The following is a 25,725-nucleotide window of genomic DNA, read 5'->3' on the forward strand; positions in this document are numbered from 1 at the left end:
TTTTTCCAAGGCAGTTGATATTATTTGTATCGCCAATGGAATTTTTTACACAGATGGAACAAAATACAGATCCCCGCCGAGCTCGTTCACCCGTTGTTACTCTGTCGTTCAATTTTCTTTTTGTTTTTCCTGTGTCTGCTTTCAGCAAGATGATTCATTATCTTTACACAACCGTATGATGGCACACACACACACACACACACACACAGACACACACACAAACACGCATACACACATGACTCCATAGGGAGCAGCCATGGTGAGTCTAATATTGCAAGTGCAGTCTGAGCTGTGTCATTTTATGGCACAATTTTTCTCTTGGAATAAAGATCCCTGGGAAGGGCTCTGGAGTAATCAGTGGTCATGTGTGGGAGGCAATGATAGCCCATTAATTGAGTACAAAGCAGCAGCGGAGGAGTAGACTCCACCTGGGCAGTCACTCCTCCCTGAGAGAAGAGAGGAAGTGGTGGAGAAAAAGAGGAGGAGAGGGAGCCTGTTTCCACAGGGAAGAGAACAGGAAGCAAAGAGCGGGAGAAAGAGAGAGAGGAGGAGGGAGAAGAAGAGACATTGCCCCCCTCCTCCCAGGTGTCCCCCTGCAGGGGTTGGAAACGGCGGGCGTGGTGCTGGCGGGATGGCTGCTACTGATAGGAGCCGAGCTGGAAGTCCTTTGGGGGCAGTTTGAGGCCCAGGGAGCTGGTTCCCAGAGGGTCCATCATGTTCTTGTAGCGTTCTCCGCGGTGCTTCATCAGGAAAGGACCCCAGTCGGGCTGAGGGGAGCAGACCAGCTTCAGACGCTGCAGAGGGGAGAGGCAACACACAGCAGGTTTACACAGGCAGAGCAGATACATCACGATATCTGTGTATTGATGGGTAGGGGCACAGAAGAAACTAGATCGTTAAAGCTTTTGTGCTCTGTTTTCATACCATCAAAGCCAAACATTTGAAGAACTGAACTAAGCCTCCTCGCGTATATATTGGGTGTTTATTCCTTTAACTTCTGGTTTATGTTTAGTAACAGACAGGCCTCAAATATCTATTAATTGTAGGGATGAAGGTTCGATTTCTGGCATCTTCTGTCCACACTAGAGCAAAACTCTGACAGCCCCAGTTGCTCCCATCCTCATGGCCACAACCTTGGATGACACTGGGTGTAAGAATGTGTGTGTAAGAATGTAAAGTTTGATATACCACTGCTATTTAAATGTAGTCATTTACCATTTATATAAAACTGTACATCATATTTCATTTACTGCTGAGAATTCTTACAGTCCTCCTGTTTGTGCTTCCCTTTTTTCCCTGTCACTGTTAAGGTTGTTCCTCTTGTGTCTACTCTTATGACCCTGAGATGATGTGAAGACTAATTAACGCCATGTACCATGTACCATGTGTGGGATGTGCAGTTGTTTTGAATTAATACCGTACAATATCCCCGTACTTAATAACAAACACGCTGATAATTATATATTCATTACAACTGGGCAAAAAACAGAAATGAAAATGGTGGAGGACAGTCTGTGATTGAGGCCTGTCGTCAGAGCCGCTGAGCGAAGAGAAACATCAGGACAGAAAGCCACAATCATCATCATCCATTAATCTGAGTACAGTATTTAAAAGAGACCCATCAGACTCCCAGAGAAATATCCAAATTAATACGCACCCAGCAGCCCGCCTCTCCCTGCTAATGAGCGAATGATGAGACTATTGATTTCTCTGACAGAGTGTGTGTGGGGGGCAGTGTGTGTGTGTGTGTACGTGTGTGTGCGTGTGTATGTGTGTGTGTGTGTGTGTGTGTGTGTGCATGCGTGCGTGCGCAGGAGACAAAAACAAAACATACGTGAGGCTGTCTCGTCACGGCTTCGTCTCAATTATTACCTCGATTATGGTGCCGGGGGCGAGGTGCATCTTAACTACGAACATGATGGGGATCCAGATGACGGAGCAGATTACCATGAGCCAGCCCAGAACCATGGACCAGGTGGGGTAGGTGTAGTCCTCATACGTCATCACCTTCCACTGGTACAGACTCAGTCCCAGGATGCCCTGCACAGACCAGGGAATCCAAGAAAACGTACTTTAAATGAGACGCCCACTGCCGCAGCGTCACTTCAGCTTCTGTTTACTGGTCTGCTCCACAGGTAAAAAAAAAAAAAGCTGCCAAATGTAGTTGTGTTTGCACATTTATCACTCACAAGGACACGGTTCACTGCAGTGTACAGAGTCAGCAGAGGACAGCCTGTGTAGCTAGAGAGCAAAACCTGTGCATGTTGTGTTGTATGTTTACAACGCAACCTACACATCTACAGCAGATCTGACAGGAGTAGCTATTTCTACATGTGATGAAAAGGTTTTGAAAGAAGTCAAAACTCCAGCAACACAAGCCGTACAGAGAGGAACTTGTATCGAGCTTGTGGCCTTCATCAGGGTCATGGAGCTGAAACACATCACATGCTGGATTTTTTTTTCCTTTTACCTCTTTACACTTTTACCTTTCTCCATGCACCTTGGAAGTAGCTGAAGTTGTGCCAGAAACCTCTACTACGCTTCCACACAAAAATATTTTGAATCATGTAATAATAATAATAATAATAATAATAATAATAATAATAAAATCACTAGTTTCCTTTTGAGGTTCACTGAAAACTGTCGGAGCGTCACTGTTAAGCTGGAGAGAATAACCAAGATGACTCCAACCTTTATCTATCACTTTTTAAATCTTACATACAGGTTTTCCTAATTGGGGTACAACTCTCCCAAGTTTTCTTTATTCCCACAGATAAAAATGCGTTTAAAAAAAATATTCAGGTATCAGCCTGTGGATGTCTACAGATACTCACACTTTGAGTTTTGTTTATTTGTTTTTGGCGTTTTATTCAAATGCTTATTGAAGGACTAGTTAAAAAATTCCGAAGGTTTTGAAGGTAAACTTGAAGAGTTCAATATAAATAATGACAGAAAAATCCACTATCCTACTGAATAATTTGTAACATCTGCATCCTTCAGATTCAATCCTCATCGGTATCAATAAAAAACACAGTTTTTTCTCAAATGGCCAAATTTTCTTTGTTCGACTGCTGCAGCCTGATGCTATTGAGCTGTGTAATGATTTTCTGCACTGACTCTACAACAGATTCTTTTTCTCCAATTAACTGCTCTGATCTCAGGACACATAGCTAAACCTAGTGCACTGTTCCTTATAAAAGAAGAGGTTGGATGATGAAAATGAGACCCTTCTTTTTAACTATGTGTCAAAGCAGAGACAAAAAAAATCCTATCTGTTTCCTATCTTCATAAAGATTTGGCCGAGAATGACTCGAATGAGAAGCAGAAAAGGAAAACAAACAGACAAAGGGAGGCAGACAGAAATAGATTAGCCCGGGGTTGTGCATCAATGAGCTCCCGGAGGAAATCGGATCTCCCTTGAGAGCAGCAGGATGGCCAGCCGGCCTGAGTGCTGCTCCATTTGTCATCGTCACCTCTGCTTCGGAGCTACAGTGCTTTCCACTGGAATTACTAACATTAACAGTTGCTGGTGTCCAACACTGACATGCTGGTAAACACTGTGCATTGGAATCTACAGCTTGTGCTGCACAGCACGGGACAAATAAGTGGCCGTGTTACAGGAAATGTTTTCTCTAGAAATTAATGTATATGTGTGTTTACGGCAGATGAACTGACGTCACACTAACAGTTGTGGGATTGTTGTGAACACAAACAACTTGAGACTTGGTGACATGATAGGAATTGGAAGGGAGAAATAATTTTCTATTTCAGCGTAACAGGAGCAATTTCTCCCCTGTTCCTTTCCAATTGCAAATCAATGAACTTGAGAGGCGACAGTGAAAATGGAAACATTTTAAGCTGCACATGTCAGTGTGTGTCTGTGTGAGTGTGTGAGTGTGTGAGTGTTTGTCAGAGAATGAGATGAGCAAAAACAAACATGCCGTCAGAATAGTTGGAGTCACAAAGGCCCAGCAGATTCTCCAGAATCGGTTTGGCTGGAAACCAATCATCATTTCAATGTCCTCGCAAAATCTCTGCAGACCTGCAAAGAAAAAGAGAAAAAAAAAGAGAAATCAAACAAAAGTAGAGAAACCGGAGAAAGTCAGAAAGAAAGAGACGCAAAGAGTGACCTGGGTTTAATAAGGTCCCTTCAAAAAAGGGATCGGCAAATTCAATCCATCCATATGAGTGTGTGTGTGTGTGTGTGTGTGAGAGAGAGAGAGAGAGAGAGAGAGAGAGAGAGAGAGAGAGAGAGAGAGAGAGAGAGAGAGAGAGAGAGAGAGAGAGAGAGAGAGAGAGAGAGAGAGAGAGAGAGAGAGAGAGAGAGAGAGAGAGAGAGAGAGAGCTAGATAGGGAGAGAGTATCAGTTTTGTCGTCCCTGAGAATAGGCGAGGGAGCAGATGGGTTTCATTCCTCTGCCTTTATTGACGGATAACAGTGACTGACATGAAGAGGCAGAGTCACAAAATCATTTCAATATGTCGCCTGTACTGATGCTCTGACAAAACTGAAGGGGAGCCGCTCGCTGTGCTCCTTGGTAACATCCTCCTGACACACACCTGAGCTCTCTGGCTGCGTGCGAGACTTACACATTACGACAGAGACACCTAGTGGTCACGGTCGGAAATAACAGTTTGTACGCAGCAGAGGGAGGGATGTGAGGAGGATCAGCCCCTTTTTACACAGACAAAATCAACTTGTTGTGTGCTTAGGTGTTTCAAATGTTTTCTGTTGAAGCAGTTGCAGCCAGTTTAAAGGTCGCATATTGTATATATCATAAAGAGAATATTATATTATATTATAAACTTATGTTGTGAATTGGCGCTATACAAATAAAAATTGACTTGACTTGACTGTAAAAGTAGATGTCCATGTGTTGTTTGATTACAGATCAGGTCTAGGTTCTATATTAATACTGTGAAAGTATCAAAGCCTCAGTCCACAGAGAAATGCACACAGCCTGTATTCAGAAACTGAGCCTTAAAACGAACTATCAGGATTTCTGTAACTTTGTGATGTCACAACAAAGCAGTCACCGCTCTCAGCCATGCCCCAAGCCCCGCCCACTTACCAACCATCCAGCCTGGCAGGTTTTGGTTTCTCTGAGTGTTTCCCTGAAATCTGCTATATTTTTATCGGATCATTCAGAAAACAGTCGGCCAATCAGAAGAGAGTTCTCAGAGCCCATGAAAACGGTTCTATCATGTCTACTGTGGCTCTACAGGAGCTTTAGCAAGTCTAGGAAAATGACTCAGGCGACATCACTCAGGTAGCTCAGTTTGAGCTTGAGTGATGTGACTACAAACTTTCGAACAGTAAATCTGCATCAGAAACTCGGGGTGTGGAGTTTGAAAACAGATTTAACCTAGACTGGAAAATCCATTCTTTCTTTTTAATGTGAGTTTCTATATTTATTACTTTTATGTATTAGACTAACAGTAGTATCAAGGCTGCACAGCCATCGTCCCTGTTGTCCCAAATCTCTCTACATAAATAAAGTGGTCCAATCCTCTCCAACTGCAAAAATCAAAACTAGATTATCCTTTCAAGATCAAATCAACATATTTTTGTCTCCCCCTGTCTCGATTGCTGCAATTCACTTCCCTGAATCACTCTTCTGTGTCTCAGCGCCACTTGGTCCATAACGAGGTCGCACAGTGCCGGCCAGTCTACACTGTTTACCCACAGAGCAACACATTCATTTTAAAATTCTTTCAATTACCTATAAAGCACTACAAGGGCTGGCCCCTCTGTTTAATTCTGAATTACTGAGTCCACTGATCCAATGCCTTTCAGTCGTCCTGAGATCTAGGCTTAAAACCAAAGGTGACCGTGCCCCCACCCTCTGAAACTGTCTTACCTTAGATATAAAAAATGCTGACTGAGTCGACAGTTTTAAGAAGCTGTTAGAAACTCCCCTGTTTCATATGTACTTTATGTCATAACGCACTTTACCCTGTAATGTGTGATTGCCCACTTTTATTCTTTTTATTGTTTTGATATTGTTACCTCCTGTTTTTTAATTATGTATGTCTTAAATGTTTCCACTGCACACCACATTGTTTCCAAAGGTCCACAGGTTTCCAAAAGTCCTTTATAAATTTAGGTTTACTTACAATGAATTGTTTCTGCAAAGCAAATTTGTTTTGGGATAATAATAGAGTTGATATTTCCTGTAGTGTACACAGGAAGCCCAAAATATCAGGTTTGCACACAATACATCCCAGTAAATAAGAGGTAGACTGCCATGACATTTACTGAGCACATGCTCATGCCCCTCAGAGAAATAAAAGAGTAACTTTACACCCCCTGACATCTTGTTTGCTGACCCCCGGTAGTTTAACTTCTCACTTGATGCAGTGATGTAGAGGTATACTCCAGGACACTGTGACATCACTGCAGGATGTGGTTACAGGTACAAGAAACCCCACGTCTCACTACGCCCAGCAGAAAAAAAGGCTGTAAAGTTTCAAACAGAGAAGGAGGTGAAACACTGCTTTTAAGCTTTCTGATTTTAGTGACCGTGTGACCTTCCCTCTAATGTCACCCTCAGGACTCCTGCAAGAACATAAGAGGAAGAATTGCAGGAACAACACTGTGGGATGTAACGAACATTACAGCCTCTGGTGGGCCACTAACGGGGCTTCAGATGTCTCGTTGACCAAAGGTCATGAGATCAAACAGGATCAGCTGTACTCACCATAGAGGTAGGAAATCCCCACCAGCTCGAAGATAGCGATGATGACCAAAGAGTAGGAGGCGGCAAACGTATCCACCAACTGCAGCATGTACATCCCACTCTGTCACGAGCACACACACACACACACACATACACGCACAAACAAAACATTACAAAAACGATTCAATGCTCCATCGTACCCCTCCCCTCCTCCCTCATTTTCTTCCACCTCTGACTTGTCCGTGGCCATATCTTTCACACTGACTTGTACCGGATCATAAGAAATGACATGGATGAATCCTTCTTTAGGCTGGATTTCGCCTCTGAAGCTGTCTGTGGGGATTTTAAAAAACTCAGCCTTTCTTGTTCCACTCACCGACTCTGTCCTCTGAAGGCTGCGACTTCACTGTACATGCAGAGAATCTCTCAGCTTATTCAAAGAAAGAGTCGCGGGGCACGGGGAGAATGCTCAAGTGTCCCCCCGCGGTGCGACACCAGGGAGTAAATACAGTAGATTCAGTGCGTTTCTGTGTCCGTGCCGTACCTCTGTGATCATGGGGAAGCCCAGGATGAAGAAGGAGGCACAGCAGACCAGGGTGAAGAGTGGTTTGTGTTTCCTCAAGTATTTGGGGTACTCATCCGACACTGAGGTTACGATGGTCTCGATGGTGGCAAACTGGGAGGAAAAAGAGAGACAGGAAAATGTGAGGAGAGGGGAGGGAGGTGGGGATAAAGTTTAATCACATGTTTGATGATCAATGCAACAATCAAGACATTGCATGTTTGATTTTGTCTGAAAAATTAAATTAAATTATTTTAAATTCAGTTTTACAAAAAAAAAGCAGTAAATGCAGTTACAGGATGACCCCTGATTGGCTGTCTCCACTGCAGAATTACAGAAAATTGTCCAATCAGGCCAGTTTGCAGCAGCGTTTCCACTCTAAAGCCTCCAGTCAGCAGGTTTACCTGATTTGAATCAGAGCAGCTGCTGCTGTCAGCAACTTCAGCATCCAGTGTTGTGTGGCATTCGTCTTCAATTCATCCAATAAACACATTTTAACGTGATTATTTATTTATTTCCAAAACAAATAAAGAACATTATTCTGATGCTGAGCAAGAGAAGATTTGAAAACAAATTAGTATGAAGAATTTAGGCGACAGTGGAGGGACCTGACAGGTGGAGTCTGTCTGGAGACGAACAAATGCAACATGATGGTAAAAGGGGCTGAGAGCCCAGAGGACAGCAGCGGATGAATATATAAACAGGCAAATTGAGGGAGGTTGGTATAGTGTGTGTGGGTGTGTGTGTGTGTGTGTGCGATAGAAACCCACTGGCACCGAGTTATCTGCCACTTCTACGCTCTTCTCCTTCCTGCTGAACCCCCAAAACTAATTTCCCGTCAACATCCCAAGCCTATTACCGCCGAGCTGCTTCCTACAACAAAGCCACCAGCTCGCTCCTCTGAGCTGCCGCTGCCAAGGCAAAGTAACATCATCATTTACTGCCACTGTTGACTTGTGTCTTAATGTGCCGCTGTGCCCTCTGCTCAGCTCAGGATCACCACGGAGCACTTGAAGGAGTTGATGTTTTATATGGAATTGTTTGCCGAGGATTGTACCTGGAGATGCTCTGGACTTTAAAAACAACTCGGGGACTGACGTGTCTGTTGGCTGAAGTTACATCAGGAAGGAGTCGGAGCAGTAGCTGTCACAGTTAGGAGCTTTATACGTCAGAGCTGTAGTGGTGCATGGGTTGTACTGAAAATTAGTCTATTTAAAGCTACATTAGCTGTTTTTTTGGCTGCGTGAGGGCAGCAAAACTACCTAAAAAAATGTAAGTTATTATAGCAAACTATAGGCAAGTTACTATGGCAACTACCAATATTCACTCTCTTATTATCTCCAATTTGGTGTCTACCAACTCCTGAGGAAAAAATCTGACTCTATAGCTGCTAAATGCTCCAAGTTATTCATTAGCTGATTGCTAACTTTGTCTGTTTGTTGTTTTTAGAAGCGTACAGTGATAATTAATTATAGTCAAACACTGTAAAAGTCTATAAATATTGTGGTGGCAAACTCAAGCCTCTATACATGCCTCCAGTCTCAGTGACCTTTCCACTATTAACTAATCTACATTATTTTTGTGATTGTTGAGTCGATAAAATGTCAGAAAATACAGAAAAAAGTCCAAGGTGATGTCGTCAAATACTGGAACCACATTATTCAAATGTTCTTTAATTGTACTTAAACTTAGAGTTACTTCAGTGTTGTTGTTCCAAATCTTTAAGGTCAACTTAGTTGTTTCACTCACTCCAATCACACAGACCCCCCTCTGCTCAAGTACCTGGAGAGCTCGAACACTTTTGCTGAAATCAGTTGCAGCGGGTGGTGTGTTTGAGTTATTATGTTAATTGGGTCAATGTGTGCAGCGTTTATACATAGCTGGATGGCGCTACCAAGTTGAGTGTTTACTCTGGAACAAACTAAAGTCAAGAGACTCGTGTTTCTGACAGAAAGATTGATGTTGATGTTGTGAAACTTGCAGGTCTTCACCAACGGAAACACAGACTGTTTGGTGTTGCAGTCACAACAGGAAATGTTTTCCCACAATCAGCATCCAAAGTGAAAGTACAGATGCTTTTTAGAAATGCAAATTGATGACAGACACTCATTTGTATGAATTCATTGTCTAAATTCATTACTTTATTCTGATCTGAGACTACACTAAACATGTAAGCAGAGAAAACCAAAAACAAAAAGCTCCACTAATGAATATGATATTTACACTGAATCAAATGGCCACCTGAATGAGGTGCAATGATGGACCCTAAGAGAATCGTCAACAATTCTGCTATTCCACTGATATTCTAAGCCTCTGTCAGCTCATTGTTTTTGGTTGTATGGCACATTTAAGTTTGTCTCAGTCTTAGTGCTCTTATCATCCTCACTTCCTCCAGCTGTTTTTAGCAGAAAATGCACCAATAATCCCAGGTTAAGGTAGATGGAAACACACAGATCTGAAGACAGTGAGTTTTTCTGCTGCCAAGTGGGAAAAGAGGTTTGTTTTCTTCCCTTGTCCAGATTGAGATGAGAAAATTGATATGACTTTCATGCACTACAGAGCAGAGTCTGGTCGGTGTTTAGCCTCGCTTAGAACAAAGACTGAACCTGCTAGCCTCGCTCCATCAAAGGTTTAACATGTATTGTAGGTTCAGGAGTCATTAGCGTTAGCACTGGAGCTATTGCTTGACAAACTGCCACTGGATGTTGTAACTATGTGCAGCATCAGTCCAGTTCTGAGTTTCCAAAATAGCAGGAACAAACCCAGCTGACTTGGAGGGTTTAGTGGGTAGCTAGCATTGTAGCTAACAAGACATAGCATGTAAATAAAAACACTTTAGAGGCGTTGAAAGGATTTTTTGTTCTTTTTAACAGAGCTGCTTCCTGTCTTTGAGCTAAGTCAGGATGATCACATCCTGGATTTCCTCATTTATTCTGATTAAAACGACCAACACGTTCGTTTACAATGATTTTTCTTTACAAGCCGAATTCCTGAACGTCACATTGTGGTTTTTAAACCTTATAGAGGTGAAGCAGTAAAATAAATAAATGTAAAATAAATGTAAAATAATCTTTGCCCTTAAAGATTTGCCCTCATCATTATTATAAGGACAAATGAGGCACATAAAAGTAGAAAGACAACAATACAAACACACACACACACACACACACACACACATATTAAAGGAGCAGTAGTTACCATAGTATCAAGGCCAAGAGTCAGGAGCATGAGGAAGAAGATGATGGCCCAGAATGGAGACAGAGGAAGTCTGGTCAGAGCCTCTGGATACACCACGAACGCTATGCCTGGACCTGAAACACACACACACGCACACACGCACACGCACACACATTTATATAGAAATAGAAATGCACATACACTGTCTCTACCTCAGGTAAAAAGATTAAACGTGTTCAGGTGCGTCTCAGTGAGCAGCGCCGGCCTGCTGCTTCTGCCTGCTGGTCTGGTGTCTTACCTTCATCCGCCACCTTCTCTATCGGCACCTTCAGCTCATGTGCCATGAAACCAATGACTGAGAAGATGACAAACCCAGCAAATATACTGGTGGCACTGTTTGTACATGTCACAATAATAGTGTCCCTGCAGGGGAAAAGAGGAAAGAGACAAGAGAGAGTCTAAATAAGTGAACATCTCCTTTAGTTTCCGCAAGACTGCTGTAATCTTTAAAACATGATATAATTATTAAATGATATTATGCTCTTCTTTATTTAATACAGGACATTGCTGTCTCGTGTGCACACAGATAAGAGATACAACAGTGCCCTCTGGTGTTGGGAATAAAAACTGTCTGCTCTAAAAAGGCATTTACAGAAGGTGTACACGTACTTCATGTTGTTAAATGATTCTCTTCTTCTGCTGCCGCCTCAAAACTAGGGTTCAGTCAACATGTGTCAGACACAGTCAACAAAAAAGGAAATGAAGGATTTTTTAAAAATACTATTTGTTTTATTGTATGTTCATGTACAATGTACTGCTGTATGAGGGATGTCTGTGTGTGTGTATTTAGTGGGGGCTTTCCTGAAAGTATTCTTGTAGCTGTACCTGTGCACTCGACTGGAATTTGTTTCCAGAAAAATATCAATAAATACAAAGTCACAGAGGACGGGGTCGATTTTGTTATATTTATATACATTTCCTAAAACAATGTTCTATATGACTGTGAATGTTTCAGATAAAAAAAAAAGCATCCACTGTAGATGTTTTTCCCACAAACTGTGAAAGTGTTTCAGGTGTTTCAGCTGTGTGTTTTTACATGAGTAAAATCATCTGATCTGGTCTGACAACACGATTTAAATCATGAAATCAACCAACACTTACAACATAAGCATAAACTGCAGAATTTATGATCCGATCACTATGACAAAACAGCTGTTCAGTTTTCCTTAAACTACTGTAAAACTGTATATTCTTACGTTCATATGTAATGTCTTAGTCTTTACATCAGACAGACATTTAACAGCTACACTTAAAAAAATCTGAAAACTGTTATAGTCTCCTGTTGTTTCAAAACAACAGTCTTGAGTGTTACAGTGTCACTGACAAAGACAAGCTGATACTGAGCCTCAGCCGAGCTTCAAATCTGCACATAAAGCTGGTGGCACACAGTGGCCCCTAATGTCAACCAGAGAAAATAAAGAAACGCTGAACTGCCGGCTGCAAACAGGTCCATTTATTATCCACATACAGGTCTACAGTAGCATCATGTGTCTGTGGTGACAGTTTGAATTTGTCTGCCAGAAGCATAGTTTACCTTTTGTGTGTTTACCTGTAGCAGTTATTGTGGAACTTATTGTAAGAAGAGAGAGTGATGAGGCCTCCCCAGGCGGCCGACAGAGAGAAGAAGATCTGAGTGGCTGCGTCTTTCCACACCTGACAGAGGGAGAGGGGAGAGAGCTTCTGGTAAAGAGCAGGAAAAAGGAAAAGCTTTTTTGATGCTGTTTATGGAGCCAAGTGAGCAAACATCAGGCACCTTGGCATCATTGAGTTTCTCCCATTTTGGCGTGATGAAGTAGAGGATGCCGTCGCCGGCACCGGGGAGGGTCACTCCTCTGATCAGCAGGATGACCAGCACCACGTAGGGAAATGTGGCGGTGAAATAAACCACCTGAGCAGAGAGGGGACAAGATGAGATGATAACTAACAGTAAAAAACACTTTAAATCAGTAAATCAGGTGATGCTGAATAAAATTCAGTTTTTTGCCATTTTAAAACATAATTCTAAAAGTGTCACAGACTCACTACTTCTGTACTAAACAACATTTCTTAGGCAGTATGTTTTTGAGAGATTATTTCCTGCAGGTGCCAGCTACCTGAAATAACCAGCAAGAAATGCCCCAAATTTACATGATCTCTCTCACAGGAACCGTTCCTTCCAGGTTTGATGTGTTGCATGTCGCCTCTGTGACCACTAGAGGGCAACACGATACAAGAATATGATCTGAATTTTCTCCGGCTCCTGGAGGCATTCGCTTCCAAGAAACACGTTTCCTCCACTAAGTTGCGTTTCCTCCAATTAAGAGGAGAATCCCCAAAGTGCCAATGAAAGATGGCTGCCACATGAAGTGATATTCAGTTCCAATTTTGAATGAAGCCATGGCAGTAATCTTCCACTCTCTCTGTATTTTTTTCCTCCCAACAAGAGAATTAAAATGCTCCTGGTGGTGAATCCCAACACCCACCGCTGCTCTGACACTGAGGTCCTGCTAAAGGCAAAGAACCCTTCCTATATTCGTATTTTTTAAAAATGCCTATGAACATTAATTTAAAGGTAAGACTGGAGATAGACTGAAGACTGATGATAAGAATCATCTACTTAAGTTGCCTTTACATTCACATCTACTTTATATTTAAAGGCATAAATCAAATATTGATATTTTCATGACGTTTTTCCAGTTACGTTACATCTAAAACCTATTTGAGTTTCTGTCTATTTTCTTATTTTAGATCTGGATCTGAGAGTGAACCAGTTATCAGAACTTGAAGCTGTTTGATTTAAACACCTGCAGATCTCACTTCCTGTATGTCACACATTTCATCACTAGGTGGCACTTTCATCACTGAGGGGAAAACTGAACACACCTCCAAGTTTCCCTTCTGCAGCTGGTGACAAAGGTGCAAACAGCAGAGACGAGAGGATTAGTTTATGGAGTCTTTGCGATGTGTTACCTTCCCTGATGACTTGATTCCTTTGGCTAAAGAAGCGTAGACGATGATCCAGGCCAGGAAGAGGCAGCCTGCCAGAGGCCAGCGAATGTCTCCTGGAAATTCAATCCCTTTAGAGATGTGCAACACATTGTACCTGCAGGAGTGATTCAAACAGCAAAACTCAGCCTGAAAACTACAAACACTATACACATAAAAAATATAAACCTGCATGCTGCAAAGCCTTTTTAGAAAGCCTTTATTACTGAAACATACAAGTCTTAAGACTAAATCTGTTTCCAAAACAAATCAACTGGATTAATTTTTTTTAATTAAATTTTTTTTTTCTCAATTTTCTTAATTCTAGTGCAGATGAATGACTTATTCTGTCTTGTTTTAAGACACTGACACTCATTTATAGTTGTATGTGTTTTGCATTTTGTCCTGGAGATGTAGTATCTGTTCTTTTCACTGGAAATCAACTTTACACTTGTTTTAAAAAAAGAAGATTTGGGTTGAAAGAGTTTTAAAACTGATTTTTTTTTTTTTGTATGTGTGTGTTAAATATAAGATTTAGTGGTCCTCTTGGAGACCCCAAAATTTTGTCCCTGTGAACTTTTTGCCACTGCCAGAAGTCAAACATCTGCATGAGATGGGAAATTATATGATTATTCTCATCTGTGGACATAAAAAACCAAATTGTACAGGTCTAATTTTTGTTTCTATACAATTTAACTTCTGCTGTTTGTTGCCAGTCAGAGGATCAACTCACTTGAAGTATTCCTCACTGGGGCTGACGTAGGTCTTGTTGCCGTCCACAGTCATGTTTAACAGTTTGGTCAGGTTCCCCACAGTATTTGCGGATAGACAGAAAGAGGAGTTCTTGATGGAGGTGATGTTTCTGTCTCGCAGGATGCACGAGTCTGTTCCAATCAGAAAGCAACACACGTCAGCGGTGAGAGAGACTGGCAGAGTGCAGCTGTGGGACAGACTTCACTGTCCACTCAGGTTTTCACACTGAAAGCAAAGTGGGAGTGAACAGATGGATCTGATTTATAGAAAGGAGGATTGACAGGAGGCTGCTGCAGCAGTGTGTGCAGCGTGGAGCCTCAGTGGGAGCCGGAGTAGACTTAGCTCTTCTAGATACACAGCACAAATATGCATAATGAAAATGATTCTCTGCCTCATTTCAGATGCTTAGATAGAAAAAAACCTGCCCTGCTTTTGCCTGCACAAAAAAATCAGGTCAAAATAGATAAAATTGCTTTTTATATGACTCATATTTGTTATACTGTGAAAATGTTAATGCTGCTTTGTGCTCACAAAACTCTGCTCTACATTCAAGACAAAAGACTTTATTAAATCAATACTGAGAATAACATCCGACACAGAAGTAACCCGGTTACTCAGTGACAGAGAAAGACAGATGTTTCTGCAGCTGGACAAAATAACACAAACACTTGAATCTGGTAGGACACATGGCCTCAGAACATGGTCTTGAAAATAACCACATAGATAAAGATACTGTTGAAATACAAATGTAAGATTATAGAGTGCACAAAATGCATTATTTGCAGGGCCTGTGCATCAAATTGCAAAGATCTCCACATAATTTTATCCAACCCCACTACATGTGCAAAATATATTAATATATTACAGTTTGCATAATTCATCTAATTCCTGTTCTTTTATTAATAAATTTTAAGATACTTGTGATGCAGATTTTTCTTACTGCTTATATCGTTATTTTCCTCATTCATAAGATTGAGAGAGAGAGAGAGAGAGAGAGAGAGAGAGAGAGAGAGAGAGAGAGTGGCAGAGGGACCACAGTGTTGAGTGGGCCTGTAGTTGCAGGCGCAGCCAGCAGGGGTCAGTCTCGGGCTCACTGCAGCACTGCAGCAGCTCGGTCTGTACAGTAAATTTGTCAAGCAAGCAGTTTTTTGTGCTGAATTCACAGAATCGCTAAAGGCAAAATTTTACACAGAATGAGCGGGATTTCGGTATTTATTCGACGCAGATCGACGTAAAGCGCCTCCGAGTCCCTTCCCGCGCATTTTCTCACAGTCAAAACATGATTTTATCTAGTGTCATTAAGATCAGACCAATACAGACTGATCCAGCTGTACACAGCAGCTTTTAAACATAAAACACTGCTGTAATCATGTCATCAAGTCATTATCACACGAAATAAGAATCGAAAATATATAAAAATGTTTGTCTCCGAGTTGAGGCCCTGCTCACATGTCACTGGCCTCTGCAAACACATAAATGACGTGCTCTGAATTTAAAGCGTCTGAGGGTGAAAACACCGCAGAGATCACAGGTCAGGATTCATTATAGTGCAGGACACCTCAGCTGAGGGAGTCATGACGCATTGCGCATGGTCCGAAGAGAGAGGGGTGCTTTTAGTGTGTGTGAGTGTGTGTGTGTGTGTGTGTGTGTGTGTGTGTGTGTGTGTGTGTGTGTGTGTGTGTGTGTCTTACCTAACAGCAGCATGTCTTTGTCCTTACATTCCACCGTGTTCCACTCATTCCTACAGTTAGCCCATGGCAGTGAGCCCTTCAACGAAGCGAACAGGTAGTACAGTGTCCAGCACATTATAATATTATAGTATATGGCTATCAAGACAGATATTATCAACATGGCAATCCCGCAACCTAAAATAAATAAATGAGACGAAATATATAAATTACTCTTAAGAAAAAGTAGAGAAGTCTTCATGAGAAGAAATGAGTTTTTTATTTGTGAATTGTCCTTCAGTGGATTAGCTGTGCCAGTTTACCTTGTAGGGCTGGGATGCATTTCCACACTGACACGGGGCCCTGGCTGGCAAACTGGCCCAGGGAAACCTCCAGCAAAAAGATTGGGATCCCGGCAATGCCCAGCATTGTCAGATAGGGGATCAAAAAAGCTCCTGCAAGGAAATTAAACAGCAGGCTACAGAGCGCAGCTTACAGAGCCACAGGAAGACTGTCTAAAAATCAAATGAACATGAATACACATGTGGGCTGCACACATCTCATCTGCTGATATTTAAACAACACACAGTCCGGATCATTACGCTGATTAATGAATAAAAATTATCTTTACATGGCTTCGAGCAAATAATGATATTAATAGGCTAATAATAATAATAATAATAATAAAATATGTAATACAAATAATAATAATAATAACCACATTTTTCACAGTTTTCTTGGTGATTTAAATACAGTATTTTTGTGCAGTTTTCTTTCTATTATTTCTCTTATTTTTCTGTCTTATTTCTATCTTATTTATTTTCATTATATTTTTCGTAGGCTGGTTAAAGGCCTTCAATGACTTCTGGGATATACATTACAAATATCTCAGCAGAAGAAATAAGAAATAATTCAAGTCTGATTTATAAAGAGGCAAAAAAAAAATCGATTTTTTTAAAACAGATTTTTTGTTTGTTTGTCAGGAATTAAAGCCACTGGCCCTGAACTCTTACCTCCACCATTTTGGAAGGCAAGATAAGGGAACCTCCACACGTTCCCCAGTCCCACCGCATAGCCAACCATGGACAGAATAAAATCCAGTTTATTTGACCAGTTTCCTCTGGCCTTATTCTCATCTCCCCCATCGTCATCATCGTCAGCCTGAGAGGAAGAAACACTCATTCATTCTCCAAAATAAAAACCACCAGCCTGGTGACAATAGACTCCAAGTTCAATCGTTAGGGAAAATAAAAGAACATAAAATATGAGAAGATGAGCAATAATCTTCAGTCAACACCCAACAACATTTTTTTTTTATCCTTCTTGTTCATTTTGTTTTACGGTTAGAGAAGCTTTCGTCAATCAGAGTTCAGCAGCTTTCCAAAGACAAGCCTGTATATGAAACTCATGTTGATCTGCACTTACAGGCCAAAGCGCCTGAAATTACATCCAACAATCCAAAAGAGGCGCTTAAAAGAAATGGAAGCAAATACTAACTAAATAATTACAACTGCACCACTGGATCCTTTTAAATTCACACAAGAGCCTGCATGGAGATTCACATAAATAAACGCCGTGCATGGGAATGTGTGCACGTGTGGTGGGGGTGGGGGTGGGGGGGTGGTTTCCCCGCGGGGTTTGGAAGCAATCCGCAGTCCCATGTAACACAGTGCTGTCTATCAGCCGGATAACACCTGGGCTTCTGGGCCGTACCAAGTGTTTCTGCCGGGAGCAGCAGGGAACGCCGAAAATACCGCGAGAGTTTGATTTAATCATCATCTTTAAGCGTGTGACCAAAAATTAAATAAATAAATAAAGCTGAACAATCACCCGGAAATTGGTTTATTAGCTACATCTACAAAGACAAATAGTTTCATTTAGGAGGAATGTTTCATCTGATCTGATCATCCATCACACTCATTTAATAATCACAGGCTTCCTCCGTGTTTTGTTCTCCCGGATATTTAGCTGACATCAGCGGGTTTGAAAGTTTTGACGGCGCATCAGATTGGTGCAGAGGGACCAGGACTCGAGGCTGCGCACAGCAGGGACGCCAAATAGTTCAGAGTCCCCCCCAAAAATAACCTACTGCTCATTACATGCCAGGATTCAGCCTTTGCAGCTTGGGTATTAGTTTTTAGGTTGGTTCTACACAATTTATCAACACATTAATTCAGCAGTCTGTGTTTAAATGAACCACCACCATGTGGCTTTATGGGAATTTAAATACAGCCTGAATCACAAAGAGATAATTGAATCAGAGGCCACAGTGTTTTTAGATTGTTAAATATCAATTATTTCTACACATCCTGATATGAAGGACCGGCCTCTTCATGCTCCTTTTTTAGGCCATAATCCGAATATCAAGCCACAAGCATCCACTGATTCAGCTCGGAAGTTATCGGACAACACAGGAACATTTTTAAGCACATCTGTGCAGCCACAAACCCACAGACCACCGCCTGGAAAAGCACTTTTTTTTTTTAGAGGCGATCACATTACAGCTCAGCAGCAGCTCATCACACATCAGCAGCACTGATCTACTGAAGCTCTGCATGGCGGTGAGAGCTCCCAGGGGTGTGCACCTTCCCTGTGTGGAGACAGCAGGTTCATCCAGTCAGCTGTCTTATCAGCGACACACGGAAACATCCACACCGCACCCGCTTCCAGACCAACCGCTCTCCGTTAAAGAAACGGTTCATTTAGCTGACTTACCCCCGCCACGGTGCCGGGCTGAACAGACGTGTTCCCATCTGTTCCCAGTATGATGGTGGTCTGGCTCATAGCCGTCCAGTTGCCCGCGGTGTTGTTCTGCTCTGCGGTGGCCCGCAGCGGGTCGCCGTACTGGGCGGACCCCCCGCGGGCCGAACAGGCGGAATCCTTCCTAAAGGCCGAGTTGGTGGCCACGGATCCAGGGACAGCCGGTGGGGTGCTTTTAAACGTCCCATACGCTTTATTAGCGTCCGGTTCTCCCGGGTTATTTTCCGTGGGACAAAAAGTTTTGTTCTCGTTGCACGGCGGCGGTTGAGGCGCCGGGTGATGGTGAGGGGCGGGCGGCGGGCACGGAGCAGAGTTGTCCGGTTTGTTTGCTGTAAGTCCCGCAGCTCCGTCGGACTGCTGCGCCGGGATGTAGCCGGTAGGCGCGCTGGCGCTGGCCGGTTGTTTGGCCATGTCTCTCTGGTCAGAGAAATCCTGGAACATGGGAGTGACAAATCAGCAAGACAAAAGGCGGCAGAGCGACAGACAGCGTGAGGCTGGGAGGCTGCTGCAGCCCATCTCTGCTCTGGGACTAAAAATGCTCAATTCTCTTTCTGCAACGTTTTTCTGCAGCATGTTCTGGCTCTGGCTGCTCTATAGTTTCAGCTCACAGTCTACCGGGTGTGCTGGTGTGTGTTTGCGTGTGTGTCTGTGTGTGTGTGTGTGTGTAGGGGGGGGGGGGGGGTGTTGGAGGGAGGGGGGTTGCTGTGCTTCTCCAGTTCTCGCTTTCTGCAAGATTCTTTAATTTTACGCCCCATTTCCCCCTCATGTCATTCAGCCACACACATCCACTGATTTTTATGGGCAATAGACAAGCTGCTGCGGGTCTCTCGGTGGCTCCGCTCTCCCCGGCAGGCATGCAAGATCACCGGCGTTACAGCAGTGAGCGGACCCGAGGCGGCGGAATTACAAATGATTCCCTTAAATTTAGCTTTGAGGGGGCGGGAGAGCAACCAGAAAAGCCTCCAGACTCTAAAAAAAAGAATGGTGGTTATTTAAAAAAAAAAAAAAGACGCTCTTGATTGATTAATGCTTAGTTTTGCTGTTAATTAGTGGGAAAATAACGAAGTAACTGCACCTGCCTGTATAATGGATTCTGTTTAAACAGAAAACGAATAACCTAAATAAGAAATTAGGAAATGAGGTAAAATGGATTAAATTTAAACTTTGACACATTCAAACTTTTTAAAAAGCCAGATTAAAGGATTTTACAGGATAAAAAACAGTTAGATTGGTGACGGGATGAAGTGAAGAAAGTTTGTAATGTGGAGACACAGCTGCATTTCAGCACCACGGACAGCGCAACTAACCCAACGTGCCAAACTGCCTTTAAAAAAAAAGGGTGAAAATAACAAGAAACTAGCTGAGAACAAGTTCCTAAAACAGATGAAAGTGCAGGTGGAAAAGTAAAGAAAGAGTTTTCGGACACTCACCATGTTTTTTTGCAAAGCTCTGCTGGCAGGCTGGAAACAGCTGTAAAAAGACGAGGAGAGGACTGGAAGCGGACTGGCTGTAGCCGCGCAAAGCACCAAGTGCAAAGCTTTTCTATGGCTCCGTGGGAAAGAGCGGAGTTTGCGTCAGTGCAGAGCAAGGTGCCCTTCGCGTGACATTTTCTTGATAATAGGAGTTTGATAAATCATTGGCCTTGGATTCGGATTTTTAAAGGGACAACCGAAGCCAAAGACGACGGGGGCGCGTGTGTGCGTGCGTTCTGATTACGCACGGTGCATGCGTGAGCGCTGGACGGAACTCTTTCAAAGCTGATTAATACACTTGTCTCTAGGGATGTGTAGGATGCTCACACACCTACACACACACACACACATACACACACGGACGCATCACACAACACAGGTCGTTAGGGTTAAATATTTCCGGGTTTAGGCGAATACTGGAGAGGATCTCACTGCTACATCACAGTGCACGCGGGTGTAAATTATAGGTAGCCTATTTGCACTGTGCTGAGTCGTGTTTCTCTGGTACAGTTACAATTACAGTAACCACTCCTGGGAAAGAGGTATCTGCTGTCCACATGATTCTTGGTCTCATAGAAAAAATTTGTTCTTTCCGTCATCGACATTTAGGCCTAAAAATGCAGAAAGTAGACAAAAGAGAAAGTTAGATTTTAAAAGTGACTATTTCAATGATTATATATAGAAGACAAGGCTGGCGTTATTTATGTATAAATATTTGGTTATAGTAAGCTACACAGACATACCATGACGCAAATTTCATTGTAGGAAGTTGTAGAAGTAAAATTGATAGTTAAAGACGAGGAGCTAAAAATGGTCTGAGCTATAAATAGTTTTTCCACTTGGCGGGTTTTACGCACAGCGCGCTACAGGATCTATACGTTCCTTTGTGCGTCACCCATAGGAGCGATGATCAAGTTTAAAAAAAAAAGAAAAAAGAAAAGAAAAGAAAAGGGGGCGAGGTCCTTGTATGGCTACTCATTTGTTCAGGTCTTACGCAAGAAGGAGGCCTTTTTTTCTGAAATCACGTGTGTCAGGAGGAACCGGAGCCAACCACTGGAGCCTGGACTGGAAGCAGTGACAGTGGAGGGGGAAAAAAAAGGTGGCATACTGTAGAATCTGAAACACTGCATTGCGTATACTATTGTCCAAGTCTCACTTTAAACCCACAATTCACACGCAAGACCTGCCTGTAGTGACTTATCCAAATACTAAACAGACACACGCGGCCTCGTTTGTCTCATCAATTAAAGAGAACTTGTTGATTATAAACAGTTGTGTCTTCAGGCCTCCAAACATTAGACCATCACACAGTCAGTGAGCGGTGCAGGAGCTGAAGTCAAAACACACACACGCACACACAGACCATAGTCTATAAACACTCATACATACGCACACTAGGCTCCCACAGGGGCGGGAAATTGATTTCGTTGCCTATAAAATGTTTGATTTGGACACTTTATGGCAACATTGAAATGTTTTTGCTTGATAAAGTGAAACAGCTCGGGCCCTCTCGTCTGACTGACTCTCGACAACTGGTTTTACACTGGACGCTAATCTCACACCTGACAGTCCCATTATAAATGTGGTAACAAAATTAACCAGTTAGGCGTGTGCGTTGTTGCCTAGCAACCACGATGTTTAGCTAGGTCTTGTTTGAGGACAAGCGATAAAGCCAGGCGGGACATAGGCCTATAGGACAGATAATAATAATAATAAATTATTAAATAAAATACAATAATAATAATTATTATTATCATAATAAAATTGCCTGGCAGAATGTGTATTTTTTAATAATACACTGGCCTATTTAATTGATGTTTTCATCTTAATGGAAATCATTAGGGTAATTTTACATGTATTCAGTCATGTGAAAGGCCTACTAGCTTTAAGGCGGGAGAACTGCCCAACATTAAAGAGCTACATCGTTTAAAAATATATATATTTTTATCATATTGTAACATAATTTGCACTCACCCAAACCCTGAAGGAAAAGCCCCACAGGCCTGTGTTTTAATAAACTAACAAACTACAATAACTCTTAATCCTCTTTAGCGCCTTTCTACGGAATCATTGAAATCATGTGGCCTGCTGGATGCCGTGTCTAACCTGTGCTACTTTCACGACAGCTGAGCAGGTTTGAGGCAGTCTCCCTGCCGGCATCAGTGTGGTTACACCGGGACACTGAGTCCCTCACAGGGCCGCTCACTCATTATGCGCGCTGCGCTCTCTCCGCTTGTAAATCTCCGTCCGCTGCAGATAAGAGGCAGAGGCGGCCGCTGCCTTGACTTTAATTACATTGTCAACAGAGAATAATTGTAATTGATTTCTGCTCCTCTTCCAGACTCCGCTGAACACACGGACTGACAGTGTTACACACGCACACACAGGTGCACACACGCGCGCACGCACGTACGCACGTCATGCCAAGTCTCCTAGTTTTGATTCTCACGAGAAGCAGCAGAACAGCTGCAGAGCTTTGCACACATGCAGCAAAATACAGGCCACAGGAAAGAGCTTCAATTGGTTTCTTCACTTTATTATTTTTTTTAAAGGCTTTTAATCGTTTTTGCAAAAGGCTCGTTGCGTCTTTAGAGAACCACCTTCACAAACCGCCTGTGTTTGATTTGACTAAACATTTGTCTCAAATTCCGGTTTTTATTTGGAGCTGAACTAACCGCCTCGCGGATGTGGTTTCTGGGTGTCTCCTCGTGCTCGTTAATTACGTGCAGCTCGTGTAATTAATTGATCACTCCCGCTGTCGCCTGAGTGATAAGAAACCGCATCCATCTGAGGCGCCTGGAAAGCAGTGATTCAGAGGAGGAGGTCATCCAGAGGCCCACGGCTCCCCTCATCATCATCATCATCATCATCATCGTCGTCGTCGTCATCGTCATCAGTCCTGGGTGACAGAGGCCTCACTTTATAATTCGTGTTTGGCCTTTTTCTCAAATCAGGTCGCAATTAGGTTTCCTAAAGGTGTTCAGGGTGTAGGCCAGTAAGGGGCCACCCCAAAGAAACACCCTAAACAACCTAAAAATAAGCATTTGAATCTTTTGAGGAGGTTATAAGTAAAGTGAAACAAAATGCTGCAAAGATTTTTGACTTTTTATATGATAAATAACAATATGTTTCCGTATGAATGAGCCCGGAGACACAAAACTGACTTTCACTATGTGCCTTTAAAAACATGACACAAATAACATCATCAAGGCATCTAGTTAAAGACAGCTGATATCAAATACTACAAAATTTAAAAAAATCAGTTTCAGCTTTAAAACAGTTTTCTGTTATGTGACAGAACATGTCAAGCAAGCACAGCAGAAAAATGTCTAACAGCTTGTAAGCCTTTTGAAAAGTCTGCGTAGATTCATCTCAGGTAGAAAATGAAACTTGGAAAAATTCATTGGACTTTGGTTGAAGAGCTGATAGGACAGCTCACATCTTTTCCCGCCTGTTCTTTTGAGCATACATGATATTTTGTGTTGTATATACGCAGACTGGACTGTACTGATATAACAGAGACAGTAGAAATACATGAGAAGAGGTGACTGTCAACTCATGTGTGAGACAGGCAGTCAGCTCCTCTCTGCTCCTCCTCCTCTTCCTCCTCCTCCTCCTCTGCCTCACAGGGGGCTACACTTCTCTCACAGTCCAGGCTTCATCATCTCAGGCAGAGAAGGAAGGAAAAAATCTTTAATTGTAAGCAGAGTTGCTCAATGAAGTATGTAAAGAGGCTTCAGTCAGCCATTTTTTTTTAAGCTTAAATTCATTTTGCACTGTCCCAGTAAACTCATGGAAGATGGATGACGCCTGCGGCGAGATCTCACACAGCTCAAAGTGGGACAATAAGGAGGAGAATTAAGAGAAATACTTGGCAAAAGTACAAAATCTCTTTAACAAAGAGGTGGCAGCCGATTCCTCTTCATGTTTTTTTCCTTTTATTGGACATTTTGATCAGGCAGGGATGCATGTGAGTATCGGTGCATGATGAGAGCGGTCTAAACCACTTCCTGTGAGTGCGGTTTTTCAGGTCTAAAGACATTTAAGGTTAAGACTGGATTTAAAAGGGAAACGTTTTTAGACTTATAGGTTTCATTTAACTGACTGTATTTCAGTGTGTAGCTGGGACCTGCTTCAGACTGAAATAGAGTCAGTGGACTGCCCTTGAAACAAGGATCATATGTAACCTAGAAATGTAAAAACTTTACTTTTCATTTGACCTGCAGATCACCAAAATAAGAGCTTTCCGCAGTTTAATTGTGTTACCATATACTTGATAGAAGAAGCTCACACGCAGGAAATATCACTCAACATGTTTTTTATTCCAAGGCACAGAAACAATTCTAACATTTCAATCATCAAAATCAAGTGTTTAATTTAATCCTACTCCCACATTTTGTGAATACATGAATTGTCAATAAAAAAAAAAGTGGGCTGCATGTTCTGAATGTGGTACCGCATGATGGCTGACGTTATTGCAGGCTGTAAGTCTGCTTCCTGTCTCGGAGGTCAAAGGTGACCAACAGCGAGCGAGGATCCTTCTTGTTTTTACGCACCGTGATCTTTCCCCGGAGCTCCTCCCCTAATGAAGACAGCAAAGAGAGAGATGACACCGGCGTTAACGGCAGTGCACGGTTTTGTTTTACGTTGAAGACCGGCAATCACTTCACTGGTCACAAATATGTCATTTATATTTTAAGAAAAACCTCAGTGATGTCATGAAACAGCTGGACACTCTAGGTTTTAGTAAGTGTAACTCAAACAGGACTAAGTAGAGCATTTGTTGGGAACTATCTTCAGCTGTGGATTAATACACATTTGGAGAGCTAATGCAGGAGTGTACATTGTCTTGACGCATTCATGGTAATGAAAGAACATGTCAAACAAAACAACAGTGAATTGACAAATTATTTAAACATGTATGTAAACTTATTCACGTTTCCCCATTCACTTTTATCCCAGTGGGTGGATTTCGTTTTTGTTCCCGTTAGAGAAAGTTTAAGTAAATAAAACTGCTCTTCATTCATTCCCCCTGATGTCCATGACCATAATTTCTCCGTCTTTATATCAGAAAAACATCAAAAGGCAGAAAACAATTTCACCGAGTCAGACATCGATCAGCGTGTTCGTAAAGAAAGGGAAATGAATAACTGCTCATAAAAGGAAATCTTCCTGATGCCCTGCAGCAGCACAGTGCTGCTGAGCTCAGGCCTCTGCAGCATGAGCGGAGACGCACTGGCGCTTATAGAAATGATGATGTGTGTAAAGGGGACGTGGTTTAATGTATGTTAATAAGCAGGATTGTGTGCGAGTGTGTATGTGTATGAGCAGACCTGCTGAAACCTCCAGATGGCGGCGAGGAGGAAGCGCGTTTACAGTACGACGCACGAGCGACTGGGAGGCCGGGAGAAGACGCTGATGATTATGACGCATAACCATTCTGATTAACTTCACGTTTGATTGCTGGAGGTAAACGAATGTTTATCCAAATGGCAAACAAGCATCCTCTCACCCCCCTCACTCCACCTCCTCCTCCACCTCCCCCTCTCTGAGCGCCACACGCTCCTCATCGCTGGAGGTTAGAGGAGGACGAGGAGGGAGGAAAATGCTGACTGTGGCGCTGTCTCTAGC

General features: G+C 42.5%; 2 protein-coding genes across 2 annotated transcripts in view; both read right to left on the minus strand.

Moving 5' to 3' along the window:
• Nucleotides 1-638: 638 nt before the first annotated feature.
• slc6a5 (solute carrier family 6 member 5) lies at nt 639-19,063 on the minus strand. Its single transcript, XM_022746937.1, has 15 exons — nt 18,578-19,063; nt 16,876-17,023; nt 16,186-16,317; nt 15,887-16,060; nt 14,176-14,326; nt 13,428-13,560; nt 12,232-12,366; nt 12,028-12,131; nt 10,717-10,841; nt 10,440-10,552; nt 7,224-7,355; nt 6,701-6,800; nt 3,942-4,042; nt 1,873-2,040; nt 639-794 (listed from the first exon to the last, which is right to left on the minus strand). The coding sequence occupies exons 1-15, from the start codon at nt 19,061-19,063 to the stop codon at nt 639-641; spliced, it is 2,358 nt and encodes a 785-aa protein (XP_022602658.1).
• Nucleotides 19,064-24,405: 5,342 nt separating this feature from the next.
• Nucleotides 24,406-25,725, minus strand: part of prmt3 (protein arginine methyltransferase 3) — a 61,730-nt gene continuing 60,410 nt past the window's right edge. The window contains exon 16 of the mRNA XM_022748942.1: nt 24,406-24,676. Within this exon, the coding sequence (XP_022604663.1) occupies nt 24,567-24,676 (110 nt within the window). The 3' untranslated portion in view covers nt 24,406-24,566. The remainder of the gene's footprint in view (nt 24,677-25,725) is intronic.

This window comes from Seriola dumerili, unplaced genomic scaffold (assembly GCF_002260705.1).
Source record: "Seriola dumerili isolate Sdu_G_001 unplaced genomic scaffold, Sdu_1.0 BDQW01000011.1, whole genome shotgun sequence".
NCBI classification, from domain to species: Eukaryota; Metazoa; Chordata; class Actinopteri; order Carangiformes; family Carangidae; genus Seriola; species Seriola dumerili.

Bases quoted from the DNA above. Each gene is read 5' to 3' on its own strand.
- slc6a5 (XM_022746937.1), bottom strand. From the start codon at position 19,063: ATGTTCCAGGATTTCTCTGACCAGAGAGACATGGCCAAACAACCGGCC. The intron at 17,024-18,577 runs GTAAGTCAGCTA...TCTTCCTCTCAG, and splicing joins AGCCCGGCACCGTGGCGGGG to GCTGACGATGATGACGATGG. The intron at 16,061-16,185 runs GTAAACTGGCAC...TATTTATTTTAG, and splicing joins ATGCATCCCAGCCCTACAAG to GTTGCGGGATTGCCATGTTG.